The sequence below is a fragment of the Camellia sinensis genome, chromosome 14 (genome assembly GCF_055761805.1).
Source record: "Camellia sinensis isolate YWXY chromosome 14, ASM5576180v1, whole genome shotgun sequence".
In the NCBI taxonomy this organism is placed as follows: domain Eukaryota; kingdom Viridiplantae; phylum Streptophyta; class Magnoliopsida; order Ericales; family Theaceae; genus Camellia; species Camellia sinensis.
Window position 1 is genome coordinate 64264498 of NC_138974.1, and position 16632 is coordinate 64281129.

At 36.8% G+C, this 16632-nt stretch overlaps 1 protein-coding gene across 2 annotated transcripts; it reads right to left on the reverse strand.

Moving 5' to 3' along the window:
• Positions 1-3418: 3418 nt before the first annotated feature.
• Positions 3419-16403, reverse strand: LOC114257734 (ATP-dependent zinc metalloprotease FTSH 9, chloroplastic). 2 transcript variants are annotated; one of them, XM_028197519.2, is made up of 13 exons: positions 15230-16403; positions 12710-12775; positions 12488-12622; positions 12325-12390; positions 11677-11862; positions 11496-11582; positions 11297-11410; positions 11054-11178; positions 10834-10942; positions 6759-6884; positions 4724-5047; positions 4500-4623; positions 3419-4109 (listed from the first exon to the last, which is right to left on the reverse strand). In XM_028197519.2, the coding sequence occupies exons 1-13, from the start codon at positions 16127-16129 to the stop codon at positions 3982-3984; spliced, it is 2490 nt and encodes an 829-aa protein (XP_028053320.2). In that variant the 5' UTR covers positions 16130-16403; the 3' UTR covers positions 3419-3981. The 2 variants fall into 2 exon arrangements, with proteins under 2 accessions (XP_028053320.2, XP_028053321.2); XM_028197520.2 differs by having other exon boundaries at positions 12725-12775; positions 15230-16348.
• Positions 16404-16632: the final 229 nt, after the last annotated feature.

A 16632-nucleotide genomic window follows, 5' to 3' on the forward strand; every position in this document is an offset into this window, starting at 1 on the left:
TCTCACAATTAAGCCTACACATCCACTACGTCATAAATTAGAGTTTATGAGAGCACCCACATCCATCACAACCCATCTATCTTTCCCAAATCTCATCTTCAAAACCTTTTGGCAGTAATATTCCGACGGTAATAATGGCAACCATTTGACTATTTACACTTCTCCGGCAATGGCAATATTCCGGTGGTAACAGTGGCAACCACTTGGCAGAATACAAGCCCGAATATTACCTATATGTTTGGGATGGCGTTCTCCGAACAAATAAGTAATGTTTGGGAATACACGTTCGAACATGGAAATTTCTTAATACATTAAATGGTTAAAATTGTTAACGCTTACAGAAATTTTCATTTTTTCAAATTCGAAAATACAGACTCAAACATTACTTATTTGTTCAAGAAAGCATTCCCGAACAAATAAGTAATGTTCGAGAATGAAGGTCCGAACATGAAAATTTCTTAACACATTGAACAGTCTAAATTGTTAACGCTTGTAGAAATTTTCATTTTTTCGAGTTCGGGAATACAGGCCCGAACATTACTTATTTGTTTGAGATTCCCAAACAAATAAGTAATGTTCGGAAATGTAGGTCCGAATATGAAAATTCTTTAACACATTGAATGGTCAAAATTTTTAATACTTGTATAAGTTATCGGAAGTAGCCAAAATCCATTATCAGGTTCAAAAATTATTCTTTCATCGCGTAGCTTTGATAATATTGCTGCGTAATTTTCTGCTGAACTCAAAATTTTATAATATCTACCAACCAAACCAATTAATATAATTTTTTTCTTATAAAAGAAGAATTATTACGAGAAAACTAAGAAATTATATATATATATATATATACACAGAGAGAGAGAGATAGCGAGAGAGAGCATAACAACTGTGATAATGGTAGATGAAATAGCAGAGACAGTAATCATATTAGCTCTTCTTCTTTTTAGTAGGTTTTGTTAAGATTTTTTGAAAGAGGTTTTTTTTTTTTTGGTGTGGAATGTGTGCATTCAATGAGTAATATGTTTTCACAAGAATAATTTTGGTATTATTTCTGGGGGGAAAAAATTTTGAGGGTTTCAAAATTTATAAATGGAAGCCCAAACAAATAGAGGGTCCAAAATAATTTATGAGATGGTAATAACACCACTCTTTAAAAAATAAATAAATAATTCAGTTGTAGAAATCTCCTGATTCAAATAATTTTTTTAAATGTAATTTTGTTAATAAAGCCCCTAAAATGTTGGTTGATGACGGTTCCGTTAATGGATGGTTGGGTCTGTTTGGTTTTCATTTTTAAAATTCACTTTTTAAAAAATTTTACTTTTTCATTTTCTGTATTTTTTTTTTGTTTTTATTGATTTTTTTTTAATATTTTTAGCAATTTTTTTTAATTTGTAAACACATCAAACATAAATATACTTAAAAATTATAATATTTATGAATTTTTTTAAAAAAAAATTCATTAAATACCAAAAATATTTTAAAAAAATACAAAAATTCAGTATATTTTTCATATTTTTATGTATTTATTAATTTTTTAAAATATTTTTTCACAAAAATTTTACTATTTATATAAATCTAAGTAAGGTGCATTTAAAAAAGTAATAAAAGTGCTTAAAATTTTAAAAATATTCACTAAAAATTAAAAAAAAATACAAAAAATAAAAAGTCAATTTTCAAAAAATTAAATTCAGGAAATTAAAACCAAACACACTAATTAATTTTTTTTTTCTTTCTTCAATTCAATTAATCTTAATAATTGTAACAGATTTATTTTAACATTACTGCGGTAATTAATTAAACCTCATCCATTAGACTAAGCATTCGATTGTTCTACCAAAGTTGAAGTTTCAAATTCTTCTTGTTACGGGTATTTTTTTTTTTTTTAAAAAAAAATTATTCTGCATTTAAGTTGATTTGGCACATATACTAATGTGAGATGAACGCCTCGGACTTTGATCTTCTCCTTTCCAATGTATGTAATGAAATTTTTTTATTACATATCTAATGACTATAAAATAAGAAAGTAACTTTGTAATTATTTTAAGTTAAAAAAAATCATAACACTCACCATTGGATGATATAATAGAACCTCTCCATTATAAATAGGGCAAATTACATATACACCCCTCCAGGTTTGGCAAAATTACAGATACCCCCTGAGGTTTGAGAAATTACGAATTCCCCCATGAATGCTATATTTGCATAAGAAATTAGGGGGTAATTTGTTATGAAATATAAACCTCAGGGGGTAAATTGTTATGAAAATACAAACCTCAGGGGGCGGGATGTAATTTCCGAAACCTCAGGGGGGTATCTGTAATTTAACCAAACCTGGAGGGGTGTATATGTAATTTGCCCTTATAAATATACAAGGAAGACGATCACAATAATGGAGACTATATGAATGTGCTCATTCCAATTAGGAAAAAATATACAAAATTTTCAGGGGTCATTTTTGTTAAATAAATTTGTAGTTGAGCCTTTCACATAAAGAGTGATATTTAATAAGCATTATAGTGTTATCAATGTCCAAGGAAAGGAACCTTGCACTTGGGTAATATGTGTCACAAGCAGAGTCGCAAGAAAACAAAGTGCAAGTTGTGCTGTATGTGGTCCATAACAGATTTGTCGAGATCAAGTGTTTTGCTTCTTTCCCATCCCTGGATATACCACAAAAATAATATGTACATTCTAATAAAGTGACTCTGATATTTGCAATCATTTCAAAAATATCAGCACATTATATCTGCAGAATCATCTGAACCCTAATTATTTTGGCATGGCTTCAAAAAAGTAACACATCAGCTATTGAACAATCAACGCACTGATGAGTGACAAAATGCAAAAGAATCACTTTAGGTTACAATCAACAAACAAAAAGCAATAAATGTATAACACCGCACTGGGTACGCGCTCAACTGCCTTGCTTTCTCTAACCCCTAATGTTGTGTTAACCCTCAATTATTGGGCTGAGAAGTCTTTCTCATTCTTGTGTACCTTAATCTTGATTTCAGTAAGTATACATTTAACTCAAACCAGGTCATCTGTGACAAGTTCACACATATAAGTATACATTTAGGCCTCACAAATGAAACTTCAATTAGAATCACTAGTACAATAACTTCCTTCAGTAAGGTATGTAATAAAAAAGGGCAACCCTATTTTCATGGCAAAAGTGACCGCAGACAAAGCCTGTGTAGATAAAATTAACGAAGAACAAGCCTTCGTTATGTAATATGAGTTTTTCTAACCTATGCACAAATCTGTAAAAAAAATTAATATTATAAACTTCAGCCTCAGATGCTGTAGGTCATAACCCCAATACTCAAACACACAACCGTCAATGTTTCCAACTGAATTTTTATTAACTACAGCAATACAAAGTAGACATAGCACTATGTCTGCAAAAAGCATCTAAACCAACATGTAGAATGTTTATTTGATTCAAGGAATAATAATGTGTACAACAGTAACAAAGTTACATTCTATAATTCTCTCATGGGAAAATGATCCCACAAAGAAAGGAAAAAAAATTGTACAGTACAAAATAACATGATAACAGATTCATTAAAAAAAAAAATTAAAAATTAAAAACAACGAAATAACAGCCAGATATACAAAATGCAAAAACCAACATGCAACAACTAGATATAACAGCCCTTTTCCTTTCGATGTTAAGATGGTACAACACGGGAAGCTCTGACAGCATTAAGTCCTTGATTGTTGCCCATGTTTGTATGTATTTCAGCCGTTATTAAAGTATAAACAAAGAAAAAGAATGTAGATGTTAAAATTAACGCAAAATTACCTTACCGAAATTTACAAAGTCGCAAGGGTGAGTCAGTGCTGATCACGAGGTGTGCTCAATAAGGTAACAATGGCAGGGTTTACTCACAAATGATGAAGCCACTGTTGAATGCAGAATTTTAAACCTGCACTTTTACCAGAGGTTGATGAGTCCACAACATGCAGTAGATGTTACCCAGAACCCGTCTGCAGTGGAAGAGGAAACTCTTGCTTTCCACTAATGAAGAATTTAAGTTCTGCTGGAGCAACCACCAATTTCAACCACTCCTGCAGCTCTTCACCCTCTACTTTCTCTTTTTCTGAGAAAAAAAAACCATTTACAGAAAACCCTCAGGCGATTTTGGGCAGGAATGTTATGAGGAGCATCTCCATCATATCATATGCTCTATGTCATGCAATTCAGATGCCACGTTATCAAGATGCTATATCTCCAGTGTTGTTGGTAAAAGTGCACTAAAGCACTCTTAAAGCACAACAACAAAAGTGCTTTAAGTAGTTAAAGCAAAATAGATTTACAAATGCACACTTAAAGCACAACTTATTTATTTTTTTGCGCTTTTTTAATAAGCTTAAAATGCGTTTTTTTTTTTTTGTTTTGTTTTTGTTTTTGTTTTTTTTTTTTTGCGATTTACTGGAGCTACACGAACCAAAGTTCTACAAATTTAAATTAAGCAGCAGTTCCATATTACCTTCCAAATGTGCACCAAGCCCCTCCAGAACAGTAGGATTAGCTCGCACAACAGAGAGTGCCACATCAAGGGCAGACTGAAGCAATGCCTTAACCTCACTTTGAACAAGGTCGACAAGATGCCCCTATTGTGTTCAGCATGGATCAATACTTGCTCCAAATAAAGTTAAAAAAATAAAATAAAATAAACCGACAACAACATTAACCAGATAAGGCAAAGACAACCTGATCCCTTCCCCAAGGAATAGCTCCCCCAGATTCATCAGCCCCACCACTAGAAAGTGTTGCCAAAGAAATGGGGCCAATTGTCTGATTAAGACCATACTCAGCCACTGCCTTGTAGGCCATGTCTGTTGCTCGCCGTATATCATCAAGTGCACCTGTTGACACACGGCCTGCATAAACAACTTCTTCAGCTGCACGTCCTCCAAGAAGAGTAACCAAGCGTCCATGTAACTCATCAACAAAGAGCAAATATCTATCCTCAGTGGTGGGAGGAGTGTAAGTAAACCCCAATGCCCCTCCTGACCTTGGCAGTATACTCAACTTCTGATAAAACAAAAATATATTTGACCATTAGATCATCTATCTGGTGAGCACCCATTTGTATAAATACAATGTAGGACATGTGCTGAACTTTGACCCTGCACTTTATAACACAACTTTCTAAAATTCCTATTATTTGCATATTATTTCCTCATATACACTTTATAGTATAAAATTATATATGTTTGTGTGTGCGCGCCTTGCACGCATGTTTGTGTCTCAAGGCATACAAACCTCATCCAAACCAGGACATGAACCATGCAAACCCCATTGGGGGAGGGAAAAGTATAATAGGAGCACCCAAGGTTTTAAAAAGCGGCCGTAACTGTTACGTAACGTTGTGGTGGTTACCACCACCCGTTACGACCGCTTTTACAGTGTGATTGAGATTCACAGGTGTGTCGGCTGTAGCGGCTGTCGTAGCGGTCGTAACGGTGCTGTAACAGCCGTAACAGCCTGTTACGCACCGTTACGTAACGGTTATGAACTGCTTCTTTCGAAAAAAACACACAAAAAAAAAAAACTAAAAATGGAGGAAGAGGGATAGAGAGAAGAGGGAAGATAAAGAGAGAACATGGAGGAGCAAGAGATAGAGAGGAAGAGGGAAGATGAAGATGAAGAACAAGTTATTGATTTGTTAAAACTGTAAGACCTATACTATTCTATTCATCTGTTATCACTCAAGCATTTTGTTTGTGTGTATCTATCTATATATAATAATAATAATAATAATAATAAGTGTGGTCATTATCTATTTGGCTTGGTTAAAATATGTATATATATATATATAGGCTCTTATTTATTCTCTTACTTTTGTCATTTTTTATCTTATATATAATAGTTAGTGATTGATTTTTTGTATAATATAAAGTCATTAATTATTAAAATAAAATGTGAAAAACTCAGTTTATAGTAATTTAAAAATATGAAATATATTGGATTATACTTAAAAATTTACAAAAATTGATCAATATTTATTTTAAACCCAATAAATATGATCATGGAAAAAAAAATATGCGTATCGGAAAGTTTTTTTTCAAATTATGCGAAAAATAAAAAAATTCACGGTTTCGGTTATCGCAACTGTTACGCTACGGCCTTTACACCCCGTAACCGCAATTGCGCCACCGCCACCGTTACGGCAACCGCAACCGCTTTTCAGAGCCTTGGGAGCACCACAAAAGCTAACAGGTAGTTTATATGAAACATTTTTGTTCTCAACATTATACAGTAAAAAACAAAACATAATTGAGACAAAAAAGCTAGCATAATACAAATTGAAGCAGCAGAGAAGATAGTTTAAAGTACCAGTCCGCATCAAGATATATTGCACCACAGGTATGGATAATTTTACTCTATGTTTTAACCACAAAAAAAAGAAGAAAAAAAAGAGTACTCTTTTGAGTTTCTGAACAAAGAAAAAAGCATACTATCACCCATTGATCAAGTTTCCAAGAGCATCAAAGTTAAAACTTAATTCTCCCTATGGCAGAGGATATGGACATCCCATTGCTGGGATTCCTGTTTTAAGTGATCCAAACCAAACTTCTGCCAATTCCTTAATGCGTAGTTATCAAACTTGGTTGGCAACTACTATAAATACATAGCCAATTATAAAACTTCTTACCCATCCCAACCACAACAGAAGCATAGAAAAAAAAGAGAGGAAGAAAACAAGAATGTTTAAATATATTATATCAAGTCCTATTGCTACCTCAACACGTGGCTGCCCAGGAAGAAGATTTGCAACAGCAGTCCCTACTACTGCATGACCAGCTTCATGTCGTGCAACTGCAGCCTTCTCACTTCCCTGCAACTTGGCTGTTTTCTTTTCAATCCCCTGCAACAAAGTAAATGGATTTAGCTTCTATATCGTTCAAACCAAGAGCTAAAATGCAATAAATGCACAAACACGAATTGTTGAAACAAAACTTCATGTATCTCATTAAATTAGCAGACAACAAGCAACAGAGCAATGACACATTCGACGATAGACTGGCTGATTATAAAAAAATAAAAAAAATCAATGATAGACTGTACCAAGCATGAGCAAGTAAACATAACAAAAATCAATCACAACCAAAAAGCATCATAGGATTCAAAAAACAAACATTTAGAATGCAAAGAACCCCGAAACAATCTAAGATTCTGTATTGTGCAAAACTATATTTATGTGTGCCCCACATTGCAAGATGGAAGTATATCAAGTGATCCACTCTGCATTTAAACAATTTGTTCTTCAATTGAAAAAATAAAATAAATAAGAAGAAGAAGAAAGTGCAATATGTACAGCAGTCAAATTATAGCAACATACGTGGTACAAAGAAGTCAAAGAGCATGGATCTCAAAGTGAAGAAACTTTTACGCAATATTTGGCCAACCGAAGGGAAAAATTGTGAGTCATGTTCTTTCCATAACAAATTTATTTTTGAAAAGCGATGAAGAATATTATTAAGCAAAAGCCAGAAAGGAGGAGAGGACCAGGAGTCCTCGAACAATGAAAAATGTCAAAACAAAAAGCCACAAAACAAGAAAAACCAAAACACTAAGGATGGCAAACAGTAGCCCAATCCCTAGAAATCAAGAAAAATGGCACTCCTTTAAAAGGACAAGACACAAAAGCCCAAAGCAAAGCCAAATATCCCGTCCTATCCCATTGCGCTTCAGCATTTGACTCCTTTCCTTCGGAGATCCTTGCATTTCTATCCAGCCATAAGGACCAAAAGATAGCAAAAACAATACATGACCACAAAGATTTGGCTCTCTTATTGCCTCCGAACCCTCAAACCCAACAAGAAGCATGTTAGTGCATTCCTTCGGAGCAACCCACTGATCATCACAGCCCGAAAAGACACTGCCATAATAAGAGCCACCGGACAATGAAGAAATAAATGATCCGCCGATTCCGAATTCCGAATTCTTTTCATAACAACAACAATAATAATACATAAATTCTTACATGGTATCAGAGCAAGGTTAAGACCTTAGTATTTCTCGCTTCACCGGCGGGCGGCAACCTCGCCTTGGCCGCCCGCCGGACCTCAACCTATTCCGCTTATTTTCTACACATACCTTGACTTCTTCAACATTCACCTTCAAGATCAGAGCATCGACACCATCACCCAGCCACATGTACGTCTCATGTGCAGCTTCGGCAGCAGCACCCGCATCATCGTCTAGCCTCTATCGCCGTTCACCTCGCCTCTCACATATCCGTGGTTGTACTCTTACTCGTCGTCGTCGTTGGCGTTTCTGGCGCTGCTTTCTGCTCGTCACTGCTGTTTTTTTCCCGATTTGCTCTCTCTCTCTTAGCCATGGATTTGGGTGTGGGGTGTAGAGCTGTGGCTCTGTTGTTGGTAGCCATGTTTGCTGGCTTGAAGGTTTCAATGGCAGCAGTGTACAAGGTTGGGGACTTCGCTGGTTGAACCATCATTGGGAACATTGATTACAAGGCCTGGGCTGCTTCCAAGACGTTTCATGTTGGAGATGTCATCATTTTCGAATACAATTTTCAATGTCACGTGTTGCAAGTGCCCCACAAAGAATACCAAGCCTGCAGAAGTGTAAGACAGTAACATGCATCTTCACATACAGCTTGGGTAATGTGTAACTGTCAAAAGCACAAGCTTCTTGGACATCCCTCTCTCTCTCTCTCCATGGACCCAACATCATCATCATGCACCCACTCTATCTCCCTCTCTCTCTCATCTTTTCCCACTTTCAAACCCACTTTAATCATATCTCTCCTTTCTCTTAATTTATTTCATCCACGTTCTTTCACCCTTTTCTTTTATTTTAATATATATATATATATATATATATATTTTATTATAATATATTTTTCCTATCCCTTGTTAGTAAGCATCACCCGTTTTCCATTCTCTTATTATTATTTATTTTATATTCCACCAAAAAAAAAAAAATCACACTGCTGTTTTTCTTATCACCCATCCACAAATATTTTTCTCTATTTTCTTTATCCATTATTTTCTTTTATTTTATTTTTCTTATTAAACAAAACAACAACACAAAATAACACCAACAACATTCCACAACCTTGTCATTTTATTCATATCAGGGGATCAACCCCGATCACACTTTTACATCAAAAAAAAAAAAAAAAAAAAACCCACACAAACAAAAACAAAACTACCACACCCACAGTGGGATTTTTCTTCTCTACTCTGCCGCCGGTCTTTTCTTCTTGCCTCCGTCCTGGGCGGCCCTTGCCGGTGTTGCCTCCGTGTCACCCACTCCACTGGGCATGATCACTATTCCCTGCTCCTCCACTGCAGCATATGGCGGCCCTCCAAATCGGAACATCACGGTGGCCTTCCGCTTCAGCTCCTTGTTTTCCGCCTTTAGCACACTTATCTCTGCTCGCGCATCCTTATACATGCGTTGGAGCAGAGCCAGCTGGGAGTTTAACTGCTGCACCTCATTTGTCCTACTCTGCAGCCGGTGCGACAAGTTTGTGACCGCAGTCATGGTTTCCACGCATGACTTCAACGTATACTGATTGGCCTCAATATCAGTTTGCACCGCCATTTTTTGCTCCACAGACCGCATCGGAAAGTTCAACGGAGCAAAACCAGAGGTGTTTGGTTGAGGTTCACTGGCCACCGCACTGGTTATCTCTCTTGTTGACTCGTTGAGGTCGGGAAAGAGAGTGAGCAGACCACGGGACGAAGAGGCCATATTCTGGGTAGCTGAACGGGAAGACGAGGCCATGTTATGGGTTGCTGAGTGTTTCAGAGAAGGGTTGGTTAAGTGTTTACAGAGTGTTTCAAGATTTGCAGCTCTTAGCGACAAGCTCTCAGAGAACGAAGAGGTTTCAACTGGTTTGTTATGCTTCCAAGCCTCAGCCTCCGCTTCGGTTTATAAAGACCATGATGAAGAGGCAGACACGCGCATCATGCGCCTCTCGGTGCTCGCCGACAACTTGGGCGCGCCTTTGATGGCACGCCTTTTTATGGATTGGGCACGCCTTTTGATGGCACGCCTTTTGATAGATTGGGCACACCTTTTGAGGATGCGACTTTTTAAGGGTCCGACAAGACTCTGTAAACTGTCCCGACATTGATTCCGGTTAGCTCCTTCATGGGTCCGACAAGACTCTGTAAACTGTCCCGACATTGATTCCGGTTAGCTCCTTCATGGGTCCGACAAGACTCTGTAAACTGTCCCGACATTGATTCCGGTTAGTTTCTCCAAGGGTCCAGCAAGACTCTATAAACTGTCACAACAACTGTCACAACATTGTCTGCTACAACGGTCCGACATGACCCCATAAACTGTCTTCTACATCGGTCTGACACCGCCATCCAGTGTCCTCTACACCGTTATGACACCACCATACAGTGCCCTCTACATGGTTATGACACCCCCATACAGTGTCCTCTACAACGTTATGACACCACCATCCAGTGTCTTCACCAATGGTCTGACACGACCATACATTCTTACAAATAATAATAATGTCGGCAGGAGAAAAGGTAACTCTGCTTCACTCACAGAACAAAACTTCCCTAAGGGTATCATACACAAACAAAGAAAGCCTAATTTTATAGAGTGACATGTCTATTGTTGCACAAGTCCAGCAAAAATTTATTATTGCATACTAACAAGCTTGTTATCCAGGACTGAGGGTTAAGGATGAAATCTCATGCACCACAAAGGGATTACAAATGTCATTATAATATAAACAATGGGTTTTAAATGAGAAACTTAAAGAAAGACGGCAACTAATGCACACAACCACACAGATAGAGAGAGGGAGAGCTCATTACAGCTATCGATCGCTCCACCGCTTGAATAAAGTCAATTTTCTCCACAACAACTTTATTTTGTCTTCCCGCCAACAAAGCAGCCTCATTTACCAAATTTGCAAGGTCTGCCCTGCACAGTATCAAAGATCAACAAATAACTTTCAATGTGTTAGATAAACAAATAGATAAGGAAAAATAGAAAGGCCTAGCTGCAACACTCGATCAGAAAGGGGATGATTACCCAGTAAAACCGGTAGTCATAGAAGCAATATCAGCAAGACCCACATCCTCTCCTAAAGGAAGTTCTTTCTTAGAAACATGTACTTTCAAAATGGCTTCTCTTCCAGTCCTATCAGGTGTTTCAACCTAAAAACCCACACAAAACAAAATAACTTATGAGAGACCTTAAGCTGGAAGGAACTTCTTTTGACAGTAGATTTCAATAGTAATATTGACAAACAAAAAAAGAAAAGAAAAGACAAACCGTGACGACACGATCAAATCTCCCAGGTCGCCGAAGTGCAGGGTCCAAGACATCAGAGCGATTGGTTGCTCCAAGAACTATCACAGCAGAGTTGCTATCAAACCCATCCATCTCCTGCAGTGTAATCTCAAATACATGAACCTCACAGAAATACCTTCAATGTCTCATAAGCATAAGGACTAATTTGCTGGAACCTTACAGTGAGCAACTGGTTCAAGGTCTGTTCTCGTTCATCATTACTGACAACGCGAAATCTACCATCACGGCTTTTTGCTACAGCATCTATCTGCACGAAAAGAAAAAGGCACCAGATAATCCACCAAGAAGGTTCAGAGTTCAAACATGGATAATCAACAAAAAATTAGACCCCAAGATTTAACCTCATCTATAAATATTATTGATGGTGCCTCCTTCTTAGCTCGTGCAAAGAGATCTCTGACACGGGATGCTCCCATGCCAACATACAATTCCACAAACTCACTTGCAGAACAACTAATAAAAGGTACTTCAGCTTCCCCAGCAACAGCCTTTGCTAAAAGAGTCTTACCTGTCCCGGGAAGACCCACCTGTAAGATAATGAAAGACACTTACAAATCATACATCAAACTCACATTAAAAACAAGTTATAAGAATGCACTGGTGTCTATCCTCTGGCATCATGTTCTACCAACAATAAAAGTCATTCAAGTATTGGTGGGAAGTGGGGACCATTCACTGGATTGATCTCAAAAAGAAACTTTAGTTGATCATATGAACATAACCACCATTTATATTGTAATTTAATGGTCATCGGCAAGATGAGAAATAGAAGAAGGGAAGTTTATAGATTTAGTTTTGCCAATATATTTACATTGTATCTGATGTAGGAGATTTCCTCCGGGAGAAAAATTAAAATATTGGTCCCTCCACCTGAATTACAATTGGTAAAATGCTGCCGCTAGACAATATGCCATCTCTGGCAACCTTTTTATCTTTCAATTTTACTAAAAAAGTTGAGTTGCCTTCACATACAACCCTGTCAAACTCACCAGGAGAACACCCCGAGGAGGACGAGCACCGAGTCGTATGTACCTGTCTGGATTCCTAAGAAATTCCTGGACAGAAAAATGTCAGCACGTGGAGTTTCCTGAATGAAGACAAATACCTTTTAAAGCAACCCATAATCTATGACCCATGGAATGTCTAACATACCACAATTTCTTCTAGCTCCTCCTTAGCCTCATCAACACCCGCAACATCAGCAAATGTGATAGATTCCCCTTGTTCAGACACTTTTGCTCCACCAGAAGTCCCAGACTTGCGGTTCCTAAGCTGACCAGCTGTATGCTGCACACATGTTACAGGTGTCAGTTCAAAATCACTTTCTGTAAACAAAAAGTGTCAAGGAACAAGTAGTAGGATGCTTGTCCACACCTGAGAGAAGCTTACAGGGAAACGATGAAGAAGCCCCGCAAGCACAGCAACATAGAACAAAGCTATCTGCAAGATAACAAAGAAAAACCTCCTGAAGTTTATATCTCAACTTCAATATGTTGAACTAAAAAATAACAAGAATTGCAAGATGTGAAGGAGTACTTAATTCACATTTCAAACAGATCATAAACATTAACTGAAAGTGTACTGGAAAGAAAATGAGATTACAGAGCCACAATATACACTGCTGGCAGAAGTAAGGTAATACTGCAATATGCTGTAGTGATGCAAGTATGAAAAAAACTGCAGAACCTCGACGTTCTTAGCACGTGCAAAGGTTTTGCACTAACACGTTTGATATGCTCAAACAAATTGGAACATCAAGATGGTTGTTAAGTGTTCTGTTATCAGAATCACCTGATTCACAATAAGCATCACAAATCAGTCCAATATACAATGCAATCACTTTGTAAAATCTGGGGTGAATCGACATAAGCTATAATCACATCAGAATTGTATCATTCACATTATTAATAATCGAACTTAGTTAACAAAAATGTTTACTCTTTGTTATCTCTTGCCTTTCAATTTTCACTTCTTCCTTATTAGGTTCCCTACAAAGAGATACCCATGATTTTCTAGTAAAAGAACATTCAAATATATATATATATATATATATATATTTATGTTACTCCACAATTGCTCTACAAAACACAGCTGATAAGAGGAAATGGTTCCATAATCTAATAACTCATCTTGAGTGCTTAAGCAATTTTGGATAGCCAGCCACAAGATAAAAGGGTGCCTATGGGATGTGCTTAGCAAACCACATCAGTTTGTGCCCCCCCATCTGTGTGATTTGCTTCAAAGGAAACAAGCAATTCTGAAACAATTGATCTAACATGAGATTTGTCATCGGGTTTTGTAGCAATAGATGAACTTACAACAAATCAAAGCTGTAAAAAACAATGGAACTATTCGAACCATTTAGTTCTGTTTAAAAATTTAATCAGTGTGTTTGGTTTGAGTTTTTTGGATTAAGTTTTTTGATAACTGAGTTTTTTAATTTTTGTATTTTTTTGTTTTTAGTGAATATTTTTAAAATTTTAAACATTTTTTTTTTACTTTTTTAAATGCATCTTACTTATATGTATCCAAAAAATAAAAAATTTGTGAAAAAATATTTTAAAAAATTAATAAATATATAAAAATACAAAAAATATACTGAATTCTCGTATTTTTTTGTATTTTTGGTATTTAGTGAATTTCTAAAAGGTTTTTTTTTAATTTTTTTTTACTTTTTAGGTATATTTATGTTAAGTATGTCTAAAAACTAAAAAAATTGTTTAAAATATTAAAAAAAAATCAGTAAAAACAAAAAACACGGAAAATAAGAAACTATAATTTTTTGAAAAATATTTTTGAAAAATGATAACCAACCAAGGTGGCATTGCATAACCTTGATTTGTTTTCATGGCATTCGCAATTCTCAAACTACGCCATTCTTTAATGCGCTTCATATAAATGAGTCTTCACAAAATGGCTAAAACATGGGACTTCTTATTATCAACATAGACAAAAATTAAAGAACATAAATTGGCAACACATTAGGGGTGGGCAACGGTTTATCCGAACCGCTCAAACCGCCCAACCCGCATATAAATGGGCGGTTTCGCAAACATAATGCGGACAGATGCGGTTTGAAATATGACAAATTTGCGGGTTGCGGGCGGGTCGCGGGTTAAAACCGCAACCCGCAAAAACCGCCCGCACTTTAATTAGTATTATTATTATTATTTTTTATATACCAACTTTGTAACTTTAACATGAGCACAATTATGTTCTCTATGACACTAGGATCCTTATTTTTAAGTATTTCTCAACTTTCTTAATGTCGTAGAATTATCAAGTCCTAAACTTAGTTTCTTATATGATTTTCATTGATGACTCATTCACTTTTTCCTAATAAAAATTTTCTTCTGGTGATTGATGAAGCTTCTAGTTTGATTATTGATTACTGAATTGACAATTCTAATTGAGTACAACCTTTAATGCATTGATATACATTTTTTTCATGACAAAAATGCTAGTGATATTCAATTTTTATTTGTAAACTCATCAGAAAATTGTTATCAATTGATCACAAATATATAAAATGAATCTAATGCCTAAATTCGATGGGAAAAAAAAAACTTAAAAATTAATTTTTAAAGAAAAAAGTGTAAACCGCAAACCGCCCGCACATTTACAAACCCTATCCGCACAAACCGCAAACCGCACTGTGGGCGGTTGCGGGCTGACTTTTTCCTAAACCGCATAGATGCGGGCGGGTCAAAACCGAACCGCAAACCGCACAAAACCGATCCGCGAACACCCCTACAACACATGCTTATTTTTGTGTTCTATGATAATTGAGAACAAGTAGCTGGTCTATTTTCATTGAAATCAAAAACTTCAATATACAAATAACATTTTCATAGTAATTGCTTGCAAGTTGCAAGAAAAGCACCAAAAACTTACCAGTGCCGAGTTTAAAAATCCTCCAGACCGCTTGTCAGGAGACCCAAACTCAACATCATTCTCAAGCATCTTCTCATAGGGAGCCTTAATGTCACTAGGACGAGTTGTGGTATACACAATACGCTTCGTCGGGGCAACACTCCGCAACAACACCTCTGAATCCTGAAACTTGCTACTACTAGTCCTGCCCACTTCACTTTCCACACAACCCGGCTCTGATTTCAACTTAAACATTAAATGAACACCATCCACTTCAACTTTCTGCACCTGATTACTATTAATCTTATTCAAAAAATCACTATACGGAACGCTCACGAACGTCGTTGGAGTCCTTGGCTCTGAACCGGGTAATGGAATCCCGGGCCGAAGCAACCTCATAACAAACATAACAATCCCCAATTGCAACAACAACATACCGATCTCTTGCGCCTGAATTATCGGCTGCCACCGCCACTTCCCGCCCTTCCACCACCCACCTTTCCCTTGCTTCTCTCTCTTCGCCGGCGGCGAAGAGCTGGAACTCGAACTCGAACTCGGTGGCTTCTTCTTGCTCACTCCTTTACTCTCACCGCCCTTGGGTTCGCTCTTCTCGCCCGAGCTCGCCTTCGAGTCGGTGTCTTGCTCGCAAGAACTGTTAGCTTGAATTCGACTCTCTCTCCAACCTTGGTTCATCAGAAACCCTCCTCCCCACAGGTCGAACCTATTTAAGCCCCAAGAAACCCTAGCATGTCTGTACATGTTAATCGACATCGAATTAGAAAGAAATCGACTTGGTTCTTGGTGAAAAACCCTAAATTTATGACAGAAAAAACCATATCTATACAATTTGTTGCGATTATTGTTCGAATTTACAGATAATTTTCTGTAAATTACAGGTCCCAGAGGTTCGATCGCTGGCATTTGGAAACCCTAGAAAATGGGAATATACAAAGAATCAGAAAGAACAGAGTAGAAGACAGAGAAGAGGGAGATTGAAGGAGTAGTGGGGAGGATGAAGATGGACTATCCGATTAACTGGTTCAGCGGTTGAACCGTTAACTTGGCGTCGCGTGTTCGTTTTTTTTCTTCAATGTGTTTCTCGTTATCCAGATTCTATTGTATGGTCCTGTGATTGGCTCTCGTTCTGAAATAGAAATCGAAGGACGGAGGAGTGTAAAAATGCATGTGGTTCGTGAATCAGGATCCTCTCCTTGCATCCTCCATCCTTGTGCTTGTCCTTGCAGGCCTTCGGGTCTATTTTTATACCCAATTTCGATAATCTGAACCGTTCATATTTTATGATTTATTCAGTATATCATACCTGTAAAAAATCAAGTTGATCAGATATCAGAAAGTATGTGTTCGAAAAATTAAACTAAAAACTATTTTTTAAATAATTTAATAAACAGTTTTCCAAACACATA